At 39.7% G+C, this 16,805-nt stretch overlaps 2 protein-coding genes across 4 annotated transcripts; one reads left to right on the top strand and one right to left on the bottom strand.

Moving 5' to 3' along the window:
- Positions 1-1,936: 1,936 nt before the first annotated feature.
- Positions 1,937-8,137, bottom strand: lpxn (leupaxin). The gene is made up of 9 exons (XM_026305414.2): positions 7,974-8,137; positions 7,027-7,112; positions 6,866-6,933; positions 6,678-6,774; positions 6,093-6,338; positions 5,742-5,915; positions 5,104-5,185; positions 4,874-5,022; positions 1,937-3,077 (listed from the first exon to the last, which is right to left on the bottom strand). The coding sequence occupies exons 1-9, from the start codon at positions 7,984-7,986 to the stop codon at positions 2,811-2,813; spliced, it is 1,182 nt and encodes a 393-aa protein (XP_026161199.1). The 5' UTR covers positions 7,987-8,137; the 3' UTR covers positions 1,937-2,810.
- Positions 8,138-10,048: 1,911 nt separating this feature from the next.
- Positions 10,049-16,804, top strand: scyl3 (SCY1-like, kinase-like 3). 3 transcript variants are annotated; one of them, XM_026305393.1, is made up of 14 exons: positions 10,049-10,063; positions 10,612-10,796; positions 11,042-11,227; positions 11,443-11,556; positions 11,678-11,734; positions 11,813-11,915; positions 12,587-12,698; positions 12,785-12,862; positions 13,132-13,271; positions 13,409-13,596; positions 13,809-13,980; positions 14,550-14,714; positions 14,807-15,639; positions 16,181-16,804. In XM_026305393.1, exons 2-14 carry the CDS (start codon positions 10,632-10,634, stop codon positions 16,241-16,243), a joined length of 2,376 nt encoding a protein of 791 aa, XP_026161178.1. In that variant the 5' UTR covers positions 10,049-10,063; positions 10,612-10,631; the 3' UTR covers positions 16,244-16,804. The 3 variants fall into 3 exon arrangements, with proteins under 3 accessions (XP_026161178.1, XP_026161176.1, XP_026161177.1); XM_026305391.1 differs by lacking the exon at positions 10,049-10,063 and adding an exon at positions 10,232-10,494; XM_026305392.1 differs by lacking the exon at positions 10,049-10,063 and adding an exon at positions 10,232-10,500.
- Position 16,805: the final 1 nt, after the last annotated feature.

Below are 16,805 nucleotides of genomic sequence, written 5' to 3'. Positions count from 1 at the left end.
GTTTGTGTAATGTCAGCATAAATTGGTGTTTTACATTGACAAGTTTTGTGCCAGTTAACGAAGCTAAAAGTAAGTAAGATAAAATCAGTGGCTGATTTCTGTCCTTTACAGTGTTACAGATGATTCAAACATTTGTGACTAGCTAAATTAAATATAGTTCCAATGAAATGTTATTTTCTTTATTGTCAGAATAGTATATCTGCATTCATACAGCTAAGAAATGCTGTGACTTGTTACTCCATCAGTGTATGCATGAATATTCCAAGCAATCTGATCTTTCTATGTTTTATTGTGCCTGCTGGAGCTGTGATTTCATATTGTCAGGCCTGATTTGCAACTAGAGCTGCCTCCAGCTGGTGTTTCAGTAAATGTGTGTCTGAATTCACCAGCAATTGTACTGATTAATGAGTCAGTGTGTACATTAGACGTAGCTGACAGTTATGGGTTCAGCACTGATGTGAACTGTGGGTATACAGGTTAGGGAAGGGCCAGCCAGTGTGTGACCCATAGTCGGTCAATAAGGGTCTGGACAGTCCGCCCCACTGTCTCCATCAGGGGTGGCCCAGCAGACACAGCTATTTTACAGGAGAGGAGGTGAGTGTTGGGTTTCAGTGTCATGCAGGGGTAACTACACTCCTCAGACCCTGCCTCCCTCAGAACCAGTATCCATTATGTCCCAGTATACTCCTCACTCCCTTTTACTCCCCTGCTGAGCTCTAGCTGCCATCTCAAGGCCCAGTGCACTCCCAGACTGTTCCTACTCTGTTTCACTGCTGTAAATGTCACCTCTCTCTTTCCTCTCCCTGCTTTCCACAGACGGCCCTTTATTCACAATCCTTTTAAAAAGACCCCTGCTCGCATTTCATGTTTTCTCATTTTTACAACATGCCAGAGAACCCTTTACCTCTGCATTCAACCATACAATAACACTCATTTTTTTCTGTGAATACCAGAAAGTCTTTTCCCACCTTATACTTTGCTTCTCTTCTTTTCCTTAAAACTTTGTACAGCTCTGGTGTCGTCAGTATTTCAGAAAATGTATTGGACAGCTAGGATGAGTGTTTGCATGTGTGTCTGAGGTTTTCCCAAATCTAAATTTAAGCTAACCACTAGTTACAACTCCTTGAAGCCATTTATAGGAAAGACAGCATTAAACAAGTGTTCCCACTTCTAAGACTGTTTAGGCAACTACATCCACTCATAATAGCATGCAGTTGTGACAGTGAATGGTGCAGAAAGAAAAAATGTTAATACTAGAATGAACAAATTACCCCTCGAGTTGTGAGGCAATGTAAAATTTTACAGTCTTGTCACATACAGGAGTCTCAGATCAGATCCAAGTGTATGTTGATCTTCGAATGATCCCCGCTGGAAAGTTCATTTCCTCTTGTGTCTCATAAAATACAAATCTCTCATGTGGGCCTAAACATCTAATATTCAACATTATTTTATGTCTTTGAGTTCAGCAGGAATCTGGGCACCAGGCCCTCAGATCATTAAACACTTATGATCTTGGATCTTAACTGAATACTATACATTCACACTTCTTCTGTGATGCAAGGGCCATATTCTGTAGAGGCCATGAGAGGCCTGGCCTGACTGTGATGACAGCATGATTAATGCCCACCTCCGTTCCCACTCATACACTGATATTACACAGCAAGCTTCAGTGGCTTGAAGAAAAGCTGAAGAAAGCTGCCTACAGGGTCAGCAAAAAGTAGGCAGCGCTCATCTGAAGATAAGATACTGTTTGATACGATATTGGTTGACTTTGGCAGAATTTCTCTGTGATGCTTTTTGTCAACAAAAGTGCATAACCTATAGAGGGATGCAAAAGAAAGTTTTGTAATTTCAGCATATCTCAGTTTGGGCTGGATTAAAGAGCTTGTTGCAATTAGTGCAGCTTGGAATGTGCAGTGTGTATTGTTGGCAAACCTCAATTTTATTACAATTTTATTCCACAGATTTGATGAAAACAAATCTCACATTTACACAGGTCATTTACATTTTCACGTGTGCAACTTATGTATCTCACCTTAACATATTTTCCACACACATTTATCAGTGGGCATCAACAAAAAACTTGCAACAACAAAATATGCCCAGACATGCAAAGTATATAACAAAACTATCTTTACTCTAAAACACTCAGTTCATCCCTCAACATTCAAAGTGAGTTGCTGAAGAGATGCAGTGATTTGAAGGAGTTCCTTCTGAAACCACCTCTGTTTACCTCACCACCTTCATTAATCTTCAATAGGCATCTATAAGAGAGCCTATGTGCAGAATGAAGCAGTTGTCTGAATCCAGTGCAAGCCAGGGTCCAAATGGTAGGTCAGAGCAAGAGGAAACTCAGGTTGGCATGCTGATTCCCTGCCAGTCACTGCCAATACAAGCTATCGGGCCGCATAGACAAGCCCCTTGACAAACTGCTCCATTTTGCCAGAGTATCGCTGTTCTGCCAAGACTTATTCCAAACTGAGGATAGCTTAATGGAAACCACAGATTAAAACTGCACGTCTGTGTTTTTCTTTCTCCATTTATAAATTTTATGCGATCATGAAGTATGAAATCCAATAAAATTTAGACCCATGTGTCAGAAACACACCTTTCAGAACCATCCAAAGGTCACACATAAAAAGTTTCTTCAGTTTTTATCATGGGAAACATATTTTCCATGTGTTTTACAGCTATGCCATTAATTTTGTTACAGTCTTATCTAATATATTATTAATTTACGTCACACTCCTTGTTCCACACTGTTAATCGTGTAATTCATCATGTTGGGTTCCAAAATCACTTACACAATGTCACAGAAAGAGTTTATTGAAACAGGTCGAGCAGTATGGCTTCCCTTTTTGCTCCTTGAAGATGCCTTGGCTGAGCTGCCGCAGACAGAAGGCGCACACAAAGTGCTCAGGGTGAAATTTGCGATCGAGAGCAGAGATGCAGCGGCCCATAACAGGCTCGCCACAGCCGCCACAAAGCGTGCCCTGCCGTGAGTGGAAGTGCAGCGAGCAGAGAGGTCGACCGTCCAGCTCCATGAAACAGCCGTCAGTGAACGGCTTCAGACAGTCCTGGATAAAAGAGGAAAAGAGGGAGAGTGATGTGGGAAACAATGGAAGACAGGAAAGGATGGAGCCAGGCAGAAAACAATAGTTAGGCATAGTAATTAGGAGGAATGGAATATGGCTGCATTTAAAGGACTATGCCAATGTTTTTTCATGATGTAGCTTCTATAGTTTACTTATATCACCAAAGCTTTAGTTCTGCATGAAAAATAAACATTTCAGTGAACACATGTAGCTTCATGTATTGTTGCTGCTGTGTTGTAGCTGACTCTGAGAAGATGGATGCCAGGGTCTGTTTAGTTGACTAATTAGGGAAACTTTAATATTATTTAAACCACTGTTACGGATTCACTCGTGTCTCGTTTCATGTAAACCAAAGGCTGTGATTTCTATAACCCTGTGGAAGGTTCTGCAGAACAGCTGTAATGTAAAGCGTAGCTTCACCTGTAACATCACTGACATGGACCTTTCATATGTTATTAAACGAAAAAACTAAAAGAGATTTGCAACTGTTTTTTTTTAACAGCCCATTAATAACTGCTAGAGCATAAACTAAATGGCTCTGTACAGAGGCAATGTTGCATCTGCTCCTGTAGTTAATTACAGACATTTCTCTTGGCAGACATTTTCACTTGCCACAGCACAGGTGTAACTCTTAACATTAGTGATGGCTCTGTTCCATTTCTACGTGCCAGAAAGCGATGACAGAGAGCCAACATGCACAACACCTCGGCCTTGGAACACTTCAATGGAATAATCCATTAATTACATTAACTCCACGTGTTTGACAACATAAAGGGTCAATGTGTAATATTTAGAGTGATCTATTAGGAAGAATGGAAAACTCTCTCTTGTGACTGGAAAGTAAAATGTAGAAGTGACAACTGTTTTCAAAACTCTGTGTTGCTATAGGTAAATGTAAGTATGTTTGAAACTGTTAGAGCAGAAAGTTTCTTATAATATCAATTATCATCATCCTCAGCTGACTTTTGCTAACAATACCACTGCAGGCCTCTGTGCTTACAGAGGAAACTCACCTCATAATGACTGTCTTCTAACTATTCCACTAGGGTTAAGCCAGTTGCCACATTTTAACATTTCATGGTACGGAAATGTCTGTGGACAGGAACAGGTTGCGACACAGCACAGTGACTGAGTGGTTGGAATGAGGGGCCAAATTAGCTGATTAAAAAGGCTTGACCACTCTGGAGTACCCACTTCATCCTCTTAATGAAGTGATTGACCTCCTGCCTACTGGAGTTAGATGTAGACCAACAAGGACCAGATACAGCTGATAATGACTGTTCCATATATGTTTACGTTCTAATCGTGAGGCATACAGCTGCTATAATGATTGGGATGTGTAGTCATAGTTATATGTATTCCATGTTTAATGTATAATTCTAAGTGGTAGGTATTAAGAAGAATACATTTTATGTATTTAGAGTTTGGGTTCATGCTCACTGTATTTCAGTCAAGTGCAACTTTTTAGTGAGCATGAAATATTAAAGTTGATGTCAGAACATCTCTTCTGAAGCAGAGCTGCACACTGAACCATTTTTGACCAGATGTTGCAGACAGAAGTAGGTTTGACAAGAATGTGAAAGATACCCACACTGAGCAATATGGTTTCCTTGATTTATTTGTATCATTTCAACCACAACATATTGAACAGGCAGACGGGTTTCATCAGCCTTGTGGTAGAAATGCTGCAAATAAAGCAAATGTGTGGGCATCTTTCTCATTTATTCCCAAGCTTGTGTGCAAGCCAGAGCCATGTGTGTGGTCTGAGAGAGACTTACTGCGCAGACGAAGCACTCTGGATGCCAGGTGCCATTGGCTGCAGTCAGGTAGTTATCCCTCACTGACTCCCCACAGCCTGAGCACTTGGGAGCAAAGAGGTGGTAGAAGTCCCTGCAACAATATGGCTTTCCATCCTTCTCTAGGAAACCTGGAACAGGTATATGATACAGTCATAGAGTCATGAAGTTGTATTTTCCAGGAAACTAAAACTAATGCACAAGGCTCTTACCTTCAGGTCCAAACCGGCCTCCGCAATGTGTACAGAAGAAGTGCTCGGGGTGCCAGGTCTTGTCCAGGGCGGTCAGGATGTTCTGGTAAGCCACAGAGATATAGAAATATTACATCAAGCTTTTACTTCCCTTGAACACTAATAAGATTTATCCAAGTTCATGTTCAGATGTCAGGAAACACAAAAATTTATATGGTGAACCACATACAGTGAGTTAAGGAGAAGTTGGGTTAGTTTCAGATTAATGATTTTGGTCTGCACCATAGTATGAGCCCAGTCCCCACAACCCCAATATGGTTTTGTATTGTATTTATTAAATTGACGTTTAATATGTCTAGAAAAATAACTGCATACTACCGTATGTCATCTTCCAGTCTTTAAAAGAATTCAATATAAAGTAATAGATGGAATATATGACACAACAAATTAGAGTACAGGTCAGAAAACAAGTGTATGATTTTGTTGGAGTTCTGCCACCTCTTCATCAACATAAATTAAATGAAAAACTGACAACTTAAAAGGACAGAACATGCATTTTTACAGTGAACTGATGTGCTTTACTGGGGATTAAAAAAAAAGGGATAGTTGCTTTGTTTTGTCTTAACCTAGGCTATGTGTCATACATAAGCCCTTGTCACCTGCATAATGGGGCCCTTGCAGTAGGCACAACGTGGGGAGAATAGCTGATGGTAGTCTTTGTCACAGTACGGCTGTCTGTCTCTCTCAAAGAACCCCATGTTGCTCAGCTCCATCTTGCACACCACACACACAAAGTGTTCAGGGTGCCACACTTCACCCAGTGCTGTGATCATCTGGGAACAAGAAGAGGTTTGTTGTTTCAAATGCCGTAATTCGCCACAAGGATGCCAAGTTCTCTTTTACAGTCCTAAGTCCAGAAATACAGAACTACCTGCATCTTTGCATCTTTAGTGAAATAGATTTCTGACTTTCCAATACACAGATTTTAGTGCTGGCTCATTTTATAATACCTTTCCCACGATGCACTTGTTGCAGGAAGCACAGTGGCCCTTGGCGACAGTGCGTACGCCAAACTTCTCCAAGTCGGAGCTCAGACCTCCTAGTAAGTCATCTATAGTATCTGCTTTCTTGTTTGTGGTCGAGGCCTTTGCATCTGAACCTGCTGTGCTGCTGCTCTCTTGTGCTTCACCTTCTGTTGTCCGTTTCACAGACTGTTTTTGAGTAAGTGGTGGTGGGCTTGATTCGGCCACTGGATCCTAAATAATAAAACAGAAAAGTACAAATATTTGTTTCTATTAGCTATGTGTTTCATAAATGTATTGTAAGTCAGTGCTTCCCAGTGCTCCTATGTTGAAATCCTGCTTGAGGCTGTGCAGTGTTAACATTAGAACAATACTGCCCTCTGTTGTCAAACCTGGTCAATTTAAATCCTGTTTTCAAAGTTTCTTTACTTTCCTGTCTTTCAACAGTATTTAACTTTAACATACAGATGTAGGACTGAATTAAGAGCATTTGATAACACAGGACCAATACTGATGATACGATATGAGAAGTCATAATAATTTGGGGCATGCACTTGCAGATGATATACTGACCCCCTGTCCAAGACCCATCAGATCTTTCAAGATGGACTCTAGCTCTTTAGTGGGTGAGTCAGGATCCAGAGAGGCTGCAACAGGAGCAGGGAGATCACTAAAACCCAGAGAGAGGCAAATTAGAAATGATGTTTACGCGAAGATAATGTGAATCATGGGTCAGCAGGAGTCTAAGGCTTGTACTTCACCTGTAGACGTTTGATGAAACTGTGTCTTTTTCTTTCTTGGTAATCTCAGAACAAACTGCACCTGGCACCTGCAGACACACAATTCAAATGTGATGTAGTTTGTGGTTTTAGGTAGTCCAGAAAATGATGGTGCAGTCTAAATTTTGTGATTATGTCTTCACCTCTCCATCAGCTGCATCTTTGCGCCGGTTCTCTGTGACAGTCTCAGAACCCGCTGTGTTCAAGGCGAGCTCCTCCAACAGCAAATCTGTGGCAGAACATAGTTATATATCTTCTAACCACATGTGTAAACACAAATACACTTGACATCATGCATGTATATAAAGTGTAACATTTACACAACGACTGAATGACATTTCCTTTAAACCAGCTGATGTGAATTTTTATGCACCCTGACATACTTCCTGTACACTAAGCTAGAGTGCACCTTGATGTGCAGATCAAGGTTTGAGTTTGCTTAATGCAAGGCAGCTTCCTCAGGAAGTCAATGTTACAGAAGTGAAACTTGTTGTAATGTCGCAAGACAAGTGAAAAATATTACCACAGATCCAGCACTCTCCTTCACATGTTTAAAAAACTGGGAAGAGAACTGTATGAAAAAATTGGCTATATTATGAGGTTATAGTCGCTACGGTTGTTGAAACACGGAAAACTTTTAAGCCTCTAGAACTATTGTGTTTGAAAATTGAATCAGTGTCTCTCCCGCATATCCTTGAAGAGACACGTTGCAGGTTTTTATTTAATCTGTTTAACCATTATTTTTCTATTATAGTCTGTTGACAACTTTTTTAAAACTTGTGGGTAAGGCCATGTTACGCAATTAAGAATATACACCAAAAGTGAGATATGTTAAATGTAACAAAGGGGTGTGAAAATCTGTGACAACAGTAACTACTTTTTAAATTATTTATAACAATCAGCACAACGGAGTACAGTAAATATTATACTTAGTGCATACTATATTATAAACTCACAAAACCATAAGGAATGATCAAGTATTACACTTATATTTGTACACTGTACTGAAGAAAAAACAACAGTATAACACTTTCCACTGATCAGTTTAAGGTTCATCACCTATTCAAAACTTGACTGAATGTTGTCTTACCAAGCTCGTCCATGTTGGCTCTTGCTCTCAGTACAAAGCCTACTTGAGTGTGTGTTTTTTGCTGCTTGTAAGTTACTAAGACAACTAGCCTAACTCCTCATCTACTCAGGAACCAACCGTCACTTCCTCTCACTATGGTTTTCGTTAGTGATATATTCATATTTGATAAGAGGTGCTGTTGTTTCCTGAAAAGGAGGAAACCAAGAACTATTTCACAACCACGTGGGCACAAACTACGATAGCAACTATATGTTTTGTGCTCAATTGTTACATTTCTTTATCTGATACAACAATGTCATGAATTTTAATTGTGTTTTTATGTATGCACATATACACATATGAATATGACACTAAGAGTAATATGCACACAGTAATGGAAACATGATCTCCCCTTCAAATGGTATTGGCTATAAGTGTTTATATGGAAAGAGATTTATGGTCAGGACTTTTTAAAGTGCTTTCCATAAGAAAAATAAATACATTAAAATGCACGAAAAAGAAGAAAACACAGTCAATTTAGTAAAATAGAATATAGAAAAATTGTCTAGAACTCAGCCTAGAAATTTTACTGTTCTTTCAGTGTCTCTTCATCATGGATTCATACACCGCTGCACAGAAGTTAAAAATATCAGTATTGTTTTAAATAACTTGAGCTGATCCCAGCTGGCAATGAGGCAGGGTACAGCCTGGACAGTCTATTGCAGGTCTGACACAAAGAGACAGACATTCACACTTACGCCGTAAAAAATTGTAAGAAAATAAAAATAAATAAATAAATAATTGATACTGAACATTTACCACGTTGTTATAGTTTCCATAAAAAATTTCAGATATGTTTAAAATTACAGTAAACAGTTGTTAATAAAATGATTCTATTCATGGCCAATTACAGTCAACATACAGATTTGTACAATTAAAACAAAGATTTACAAAGAATGTACATTTACTTGATCATTTTTAAAGGCACATTATACTATATAAATACCCTTAATTTACCTTTTAAAACATACCGGCATAGGTCCTTTGACGTCTGCAGGAAGATGCTGCACATGTTTTACCAAACTATGGGAGCAATTTTCTGGTATGCTAATTTATGCAGCAGTCTTCTGAAGAGGCAGCATAAAGCACAAGAATGCAAGGCCTCTAGGCAAACAGGTGGAAACAGCTCTTTCAGTGACAGGGACAAGGTTGGACTCACTGGAGGCTGTGGTGCAGAGATGCACACAGAAAGATGTAGATGCCATCCTGGAATACACTGACTATCATTGATCATCCCCATCGCAACATCCTGATGGACAATAGAAGCAGTTGCAGTGGATGACTCACCTCTACCCTTCTACTACTACTAATACTAATATATAAGTAATATTATTTTTTTATTGTATTTTTCTGAAAAAATAGCAACCATGACTAAATCTGACATGTGTTAAAGACACAGTACATACTCAGTAAGAACAACGTAAGAGTATTCCTCGAACTTCAAATAAGAACACCCCCTGAAGAGTTGCCAGTGCATGCTGGGAAGTCTATGTTTTGACATGTTTTTAAAGATAAACTCTTTTTAACTGTATGTTTCCACAAAACATTTATTTTTCTTGCAACAAATTGAGTGGTATTTCAATTTATAATTAATAACTATTTAAAGAAATATTTAATTTTCAGGTGCTGTTCAGTCAGATTGAATGAGGCCCTGAGTCTTTTTGTGTCTCGTCGAAGTAGTCTTGTTTCATTTTGTGGTTGCTTGGCAGCTCTTTAATGTCATTTTGTGTCTCTGTGGATGTTTTGAGTCTATGAAGTAGTTTTGTGTGTCTTTATTGTCATTTTGTGTAACTTTGTGTCTCATTACTCACTTGATGAAGTTTGTGTTTGAGTTATAGAAGTGAATGTGTCATGTAGCTGGTGTTGCTGGTCTTTTGTGTCTCCTAAATAACTGTGTCAAAGTGAGCACTTAGAGAAATTAAAACAGATCCTGGCCCTTTTTGTTTTGGTGCTGGTCCACAAGTCACTTACGTGCGTTATCTCGCACCACTTCAGTCGCAACCACTAGCTTTCAGCGAGGGGGTGTTTGTGGCTGTGCGTGAATTTCAAAGGTTCATTTAAACCGATTAGTGTAGTGTCCTATAGATAAATTATATGAAACCTTTCGATGATAAATATACAAACACAACTTTAACGAAAACAACATCATTGACGCATTCTAAACTCTTTTGGTGATAAATATGTCCCCTACTCGGTGGTTTGGTCTTTTACGGGAAGTGTCCATGTTTACAGCGCAGCTTTCGCTTCATGCTAGCGTCGTTGATTTGACACGCTGTGAAGAGGAGCTGTGCTGTGTTTTTCTACAGTTTGATAACTTTAGGGGGGGGGGAACTCTTTGTTAATTTTGTATCACGGTATCACGGTCTGGGTAACATGATTTTTTGTTGGTGGAAAAGCGACCGAGAAGCCTAGCAATGACAAGCTGGCTAACGTAGCGCTGAGGTTAGCCAGCTAGACGCTAACACCAGAAGCTAACTTCCAGGTGTCAGTATGTGGACGTCTCGCCTTTAAATTTAAAGACTCACAGCCTGCCATTGCTACATATCACGTTTATCTTGCGTGTTTTACGTCCCTCTGTCCCCCCACCATTGACCTGTAGGTTGTGGAGCGGGCCCTGCCATGGGTGCAGAGAGCAGCGCGGTGCGAAGCTGCACCCTGGAGGAGCCGCTCCTCACCCTGCCCTCTGGACTCACCATGTACTCTGCGGTGCTCCAGGACGGAAAGCCCGCATCCGTGTTTGTCCACAAGCGGGGCAATGAAGATAAAGTCAACAAAGCCGCAAAGGTAGTTACACAGAATCCCAATATCTGCGTTATGAAAGAAAGAAATCTTTCTTTGCAGTGTAAAACTGAAGCCACAGAGAAATGTCTTTTAGCTTTCTATACACAGCATTTGTGCATTTAATTTCATTAGTGAATCAGCAGTTTTGGCACTGAAGCTGTATAATCATTTTCTATTCATGGATCATCCATCAGCTGCACAATATTCGCTTTTCCTAGTAAATATAGAAAGTCTTTAATTTCCTGCAGCACCTGAAGACCTTGAGGCACCCATGTCTGCTGCGGTTCCTGTCCTGCTCGGTGCAGGACGGTGGCATCCACCTGGTGACCGAGCGTGTGCAGCCCCTGGAGTTGCTGCTGGATAGTCTATCTCCAGAGGAAATATGTGCAGGCATCTATGACCTTCTACAGGCTCTTGTCTTTCTGCATGAGAGGGTGAGCAGAAAACAAGAGGACGTTGCTGCTGTTGCTCCCAAATGACCCATGAGCAGTTATCCTAATGCATGTAGTTAAATAATGTAACAATAGAAACAAAATCAAATTTGTCTGAGAAATCATTATAGAAAGTAAATTCTGAGGGTGTTTGGTTTAGTATTTATCCCTTTGTCTGTGAAGGGTGCATATATTTCTAACCTGTTCTCCTCACCCAGGGCAAATCAAGCCACAACAATGTCTACATTTCATCTGTATTTGTTAGTGAAGATGGTCATTGGAAACTGGGAGGGATGGAAACTGTCTGCAAATTCTCTGAAGCAACTCCAGAGGTAGTATAAATAAAATGCAGTCTGTCCATGTCTTTTTTCCCCACAGGCACATATTTTAAGGCTCAGATAGGAGTATATATCAGTTTTGTGTTTTGATTTTTGGTTTTCTTCAACTCCTCAGTTTCTCAGAAGCATTCAGAATGTGAGAGAGCCCAGCTGTGTTCCTCCAGAAGAACAGGTCAGTCAAAAGTCATAACATCGAATAGATGAAATCTTCTTTTCCTTCACACATTCTTACAAAACCTGCTGTTTCCAGGTTGAGGGGTTTAAAATGCTTCCAGACAAACACGCTCACTCTCGAGACTGTTACTCTTTCGGAATGATGGTGGAGACCCTTATTCCTCTGCTTAATGGCTATGGTGAGTAAAGATGATCTTATGTCCCAGCAGCACTGAGATTGGAAAGTGGATGATAACATACCACTGCTGTTCCAGTGGCATATGCTGGTTCCCTGGCTGCACATTCCTAGGGGTATACCACCTTTCTACTGACGTAGACTGTTCCTAACAGCAGATGCTGTTTAAAACTGTAACTAACATGAGTCACATCACTGTTCTTTGGGGGGAAAAATGCAGATTTGGTTCTTGCATATTTTGGTATTTTTTGTGTTTGTGTTTGACATTGTAACTTCAAGTAAATATGCTTTAAATGAGTGAACATGGACCTATAATTCTTTGTGTGCAATGTTTTTGTGGCTCTGATTATTTATATATATATATATATATATATATATATATATATTGGTAGAACTTGCATTAGCTGACTTGCTAGCCTAGGCCTCAGAGCCTAATTGATAGTAAACCTATGCATCTGGCTGGCCAAACAGTTACATTTGCATTGTTTAGGCACGTCATATGAATTTGTGCATCATCCTAATGCATATGCCACTAGAACAGAAATGGTATGACATCAGCAATTTTTTGATGTTGGCTTTGTTTATATGACCACAACCCTTATGTTGCATCTCGTCAGGTTTTAGCTGTATGTACCTTTTCAGAGACTTGATAATCCCACTCTGGGTTGTTTCCAGTGTCACAGGAGTTATCAGACAGTCTGACGAAGACCCTGCAGGTTGGCCTGCTGAACTCTGACCCTTTGTCTAGACCTCCACTCAGCTCCTTGCTGACTCATGACTTTTTCAGGTTTGTATGGACGTGTTTGCTTTTGCTGTTATCGGTGCATACCAAAAATGACTTGTTTTCAAACACTTTTTTCCCCCTATGTCTAGGAATGACTTTCTAGAAGTGATGAATTTTTTGAAGAGCCTCACCCTGAAAACAGAAGAAGAAAAGAACGAATTCTTTAAGTGAGAAACAATATGGTCTTCTTATTTTGCATATGATCTTGTGTGGTCAGTGTGCTGATTTGATATTAATGTGCTGTGTTTTCATGGGTCTTTCTCTGTCAGTCCACATACAGTATTTGTTCTATTGTATGTAAATGGTAAACACAATTAGGAAGGTAGATAGATAGATATTTTATTCATCCCCCATGGGGGAAATTCAGAAGTAATATATAAATTTTAAAGTTTAAATAACCCATTTTGCCTTGACACATTTGTTGTGTGTGTTATAGGTTTCTTCTAGACCGGGTCCAGAGTCTCCCTGAAGAGCTGGTAGCTGCACGCCTAGTCCCCAAACTTCTCAACTCTCTCGTTTTTGCAGAACCCATGGCTGTTAAAAGCTTCTTGCCTCATCTCCTAAGGCCAAAGAAGGGTAAGAAAGCCTTTTGTTAGACTGTTTCTTTTGCTGCCAATAATACCTCCACGAATACTGCATCTGTTTGGTAGAACTGTTGTGTAAATCTACAAGTATGCTGAAGTGCTTATGCTCCTCTTTGTCTGTGTCAACAGATTGTAGCAGTGGTAGCAGTGAGGATTGCCTGCTGTCTGTATCCCTTTACCGTAAACATGTGATTCCACAGCTTCTCAAGCTTTTCAAGGTCAATGAGGAACATGTCCGGATAGTGCTGCTGGCTCACATCCACATCTATGCGGAGTTCTTCTCTCACGATGAACTCAAAATCCAGATCCTACCTCAGGTGAAATGTTGACACAGAAACACAATTTTTAATATTGGTTGGTTGGTAAACCTGGTTTACTCCTACAGTGTCAACCTGTTGTCCGATACCTAAAACTGAGCATGATAAAAAAAAAAAAAATGAAAGGAATAAAAAGTACTTAATGTTTTTTAATTTGAAATTAACGTTTTCTCTTAGTTAGCTACATAATGCCTTTCGGTCCCTGGATGCAGGTTTTGTTAGGAATGAGAGACACCAATGATTCCCTGGTTGCCATGACGCTGCAGAGTCTGGCAATATTGGTGCCATTGCTTGGGGCTCAAGTGGTGGTTGGAGGAGAGAGAACCAAGGTCTTTAAACGCACCACACCCAACTTCACCAAGTCTACAGAGGCTACACCTGAAAGTAAGCAACACCAAACTAACAATGACAATAACTAAATTGAAGTTGTTGGATCAGCCCCCATGGGGGAAATTCAGATTGTCCTGCAGCTCTTATATTAGCTTTAACATAGAAATTTCACTATAAAATATAACAGATAAAGGCACTCAGTCAATAAAATAAATAGCATAAATAACATGTCAACAGTTACTATTAAAAAGTCTAAATGCAGACAATTAAAAGCAGGGTGGAAAGTAACGAATTAGTTACATACACACGTTACTGTAATGAAGTATGTGTTTTAAGTATATATATATATATGTATATGTATATGTATGTATATATATATGTATATGTATGTATATATATATGTATATGTATGTATATATATGTATATGTATATGTATATACATATATATATATATATATATATGTGTGTGTGTGTGTGTGTGTATATATATATATATATATATATATATATACACACACACAGCAAACCATTCATTGATTACTTGAACGTAAAAAAGCTACATGTCGTCAACTATAAGCTTACCCTGTTTTTTGCTTTTCTTTTTTTTTTTTTTTTTTGAAAGCTTCACCTGTCCATATAGTTGGAGGCAGCCACCCTCAGCTGGCTCAGCCTTCCAAAGGCTTGAATTTATTTCCCAGGCCATCAGGGACTAAAGACCTGGTGCTGGGTAATACGGGTGTGAGCAGTAGGGAGACTTCAAGAAGTTACCCCCTGGCAAAAATATCAGGTATATGACACCCTCATACATACCATTGCTTAGATTCACCATGATGCTTTTGCACATGAAGGTCAGTCTGTCTCTTCTGTTATGTGTTTCAGGTGATAGAGAGATGTCTCTACCATTGAATGGCCTTCATCATGATAGTGAGACGGAGCCAGTGTCATATAGCCCAGAGCAGCCAGATAGACTAGAAGGCCCAGTAGATGATTGGCCTGACTGGAATGACTCTGAAGAAATTGAGAACACAGCCAGGCAGTCGGTTCAGATCCACATCCAGACCTCAGAGGCAGCAGATTCACTCAGAAGCAAACTGCCGCTCTCACAGCAAAACATGGAAGAGGAGCCATGGGATGACTTTGAGGACACTGAACCTACCTCAGATCTGTCCCCTACAGCTCCTTTATCAGACCCAGTTATACTCACAACACACAGAGGGGCCACTGCTACTACTACTAGTCCTACTACTACTACTACTACACCTGTTAACCATGGCCTGGAAGCACTGAGACTGGGATCCTCCAACCCACTCAAATTGACCTCAACAGTGAGACAATCCACATACAACACGACCTCCTCATGGGACAATGGCTGGGCTCAAGAAGAGCAGGGCTCTGAGAAATCCCACAGTCCATTAAACCTAATACCCAAATCTACAGTGCCACAAAAGAATCGAGGAGTAGGAGGTCTGGGGGAGGAGTTCACTATTAAAGTAAGAAAAAAAGTAGAACAAGACCCAGAGCTGGATTTATTTGCTGACATGGTGCCAGACATCAAGGTGTCCTCTCCAACTCTGCTGCCACTGGAAGAGAACGGGGCGAGTGACACTGGACTATGTACAGTGTCATCAGAAAACACTAAATCTCTAATGGTGGACTCATCCATCGATACTGCAACACTCACAGCCAAGTTTGCAGCTGCCAACCTGACAGAGGTGAGTGAATTTGTGTGTGGTCTTGTATTCTCTGGGATTTTGATAGGCAAATTATTGTGCCTGAACAGTTTCAGCAGTATTTACATACAGTTTAAGGAGGTACCTAAAGCTGAAGCTAATGCTACTTCCAGTCCCTCATTATAGAGTATACATGTTTATAAGGTTGAGAAGCTCTGTATATTTTTCTCCTCAGTGTTTCATTTTAGAGACAAGAGATAAAACTGTAGTTTCCCACAGGAAAACTCTGAAAAACACTTAAATTTGCGTAGTATATTTCTATTATTCTTAATTCCTACTGCTTTAAACACTGCATGAAATTAGCATTACTATGTTTAGTCAGGAAGAAAACCCCTCTGAAAACAGGGTAGTATAAAGGTAAGGTGGATCGAGGTTAATAAATTGTGGCAGCCCATTCAAAGATTAAAAGAATATATTTTGTAAATATATATTTTATTTTTCATATAGTTAATGACTCCATATACATCCATAAATTACAAGTTGTTTTTTTTTGTTTACATCATACATTTTTCTTTTTTCACAGATGGATGCAGATGGCTGGGGAGATGTAGGAGACCTAAATTGGGAGGATGAGAATTCCTGGTGATGATGATTGATCCATCAGCTTCATCTGGAGCATAAAGACTTGACCACTGAGGAAAACAAATCCTAAAGTATGCACCACTTGATGGGAATTTCTCCAGTCCGCATTTAACAACATGGTATAGTAAGAATAATGACAGATATGGGCTGAGCTTTTTTTAATTCTTTTTTTAATGTCATAATCTCTTGGTTGCGGGACTTTTAATTTGGTTAAGGTAACTTGCTTTTGAACTGGAAAGACTGGAATCTCAATAGATGGTGCTAGACTTGGATATGAAATGAAGCCATTCTTAATTGCTTGTGAACTGATTAGGCCCTCCATTCATTTTGAGGTGACTAGTATCAAAGGTAAATGTCACGCTGATTATCGGCTACTTTTTTAATTGTGCCAACATCACCACTGGCATGGAGATCAAGATGCACCTTTTGGAAAGATGAGACTTGTCCAAAACGTGTCCGGTTTAAGTTACAGAAGGCTTGCACTTTGAATAAATGTGAAATAGAAAATACGTAATTTATTAGTTGGTTTTGGTTGCTGGTAAAATAAAGAGTTTACTCTATCAAAT

This window comes from Mastacembelus armatus, chromosome 4, assembly GCF_900324485.2.
Source record: "Mastacembelus armatus chromosome 4, fMasArm1.2, whole genome shotgun sequence".
Classification (NCBI taxonomy): domain Eukaryota; kingdom Metazoa; phylum Chordata; class Actinopteri; order Synbranchiformes; family Mastacembelidae; genus Mastacembelus; species Mastacembelus armatus.
This window is presented reverse-complemented; position numbering and strand designations above follow the sequence as displayed.